At 47.3% G+C, this 874-nt stretch overlaps 1 protein-coding gene across 1 annotated transcript in view; it reads right to left on the bottom strand.

Annotated features, from left to right (window-relative positions):
* Window positions 1-874, bottom strand: part of lrmp (lymphoid-restricted membrane protein) — a gene marked incomplete at its 5' end in the record, with an annotated part of 38,526 nt that overhangs the window by 35,011 nt on the left and 2,641 nt on the right. The window contains 4 exon segments of the mRNA XM_014033227.1: window positions 43-160; window positions 242-400; window positions 470-545; window positions 619-677. Coding sequence (XP_013888681.1) covers window positions 43-160; window positions 242-400; window positions 470-545; window positions 619-677 — 412 coding nt within the window.

The following is an 874-nucleotide window of genomic DNA, read 5'->3' as shown; positions in this document are numbered from 1 at the left end:
ATATATATATATATATATTTATTTATTTATTTATTTACTGACCATGTGTCTGCTGTGAGCGGAGGCGCGAGCTCTGCCTTCCTCTGTGGAGGTCAGAGTTGCCTTCATCTCCTCCACCTCCTCCTTCAGCATCTTCTCCTTCTGAGCCAGCTGCTGGTTCCTGAGCCAGGACAGTCAGGATGAACAAACTGCTGTAACACGTGTCCGCTGAGCTTTCTGCGGTCAGCTGAGAGGATCTTACACCCTGGCCTGGTTGTGCAGCTGCTCGTTCTCCTCTGCTAGCTTCTGGTTGCTCTCCTCCATGCTCTCCACCACCTTCTTCAACTTTTTGCCCTCCTCCTGGAGCTTCTGGATGCTCATCTGGAGATCGGCAATGCAGTGAACCAGCTCAGACGTTTCACTGAGGAGAAAAGAGACAGTTCAGTTTATAAAATAAAAGCATGAACAGGAAGTGACGGCTGCTGCTTACAGTTCGGCTCTGGATGCTTCTCCTCCGAACGCCTCCAGGCTTCCTGAGGTCATGTTGAGCAATGTGGACCTCCTGGCTGAGGGACACAGACACATTAAAGCTCCAGATGCCGTCACATATCAGACGGATGTATGAATATTCAGATTTACCAGAAACACAGTCTCTGAGTTTGACAGAGTCCTCCTGTAGGTTGTTGGCAGTCTGCTGACTGAAATAAAACAAATCAGGTTGTTTTCCTGAGATTAAAGCAGTTGTTCCTCATCCAGATACATTTTTCTTCTGCAGGATCTTCAGCACGCAGCTCGTTCCACAGTTTTTGTGCCATTTCAGCTGTTTCTACAGCAAAACCTTCAGCTCCTTCAGAACTTTCCAGCTGTGACTTTTGGTTTTTCAGGAACAAAAACT

The sequence above is a fragment of the Austrofundulus limnaeus genome, unplaced genomic scaffold (assembly GCF_001266775.1).
Source record: "Austrofundulus limnaeus strain Quisiro unplaced genomic scaffold, Austrofundulus_limnaeus-1.0 Scaffold1669, whole genome shotgun sequence".
Taxonomy (NCBI): Eukaryota; Metazoa; Chordata; class Actinopteri; order Cyprinodontiformes; family Rivulidae; genus Austrofundulus; species Austrofundulus limnaeus.
Note: the sequence above shows the minus strand (reverse complement) of the source record. Positions and strands in the feature narration are given on the sequence as shown.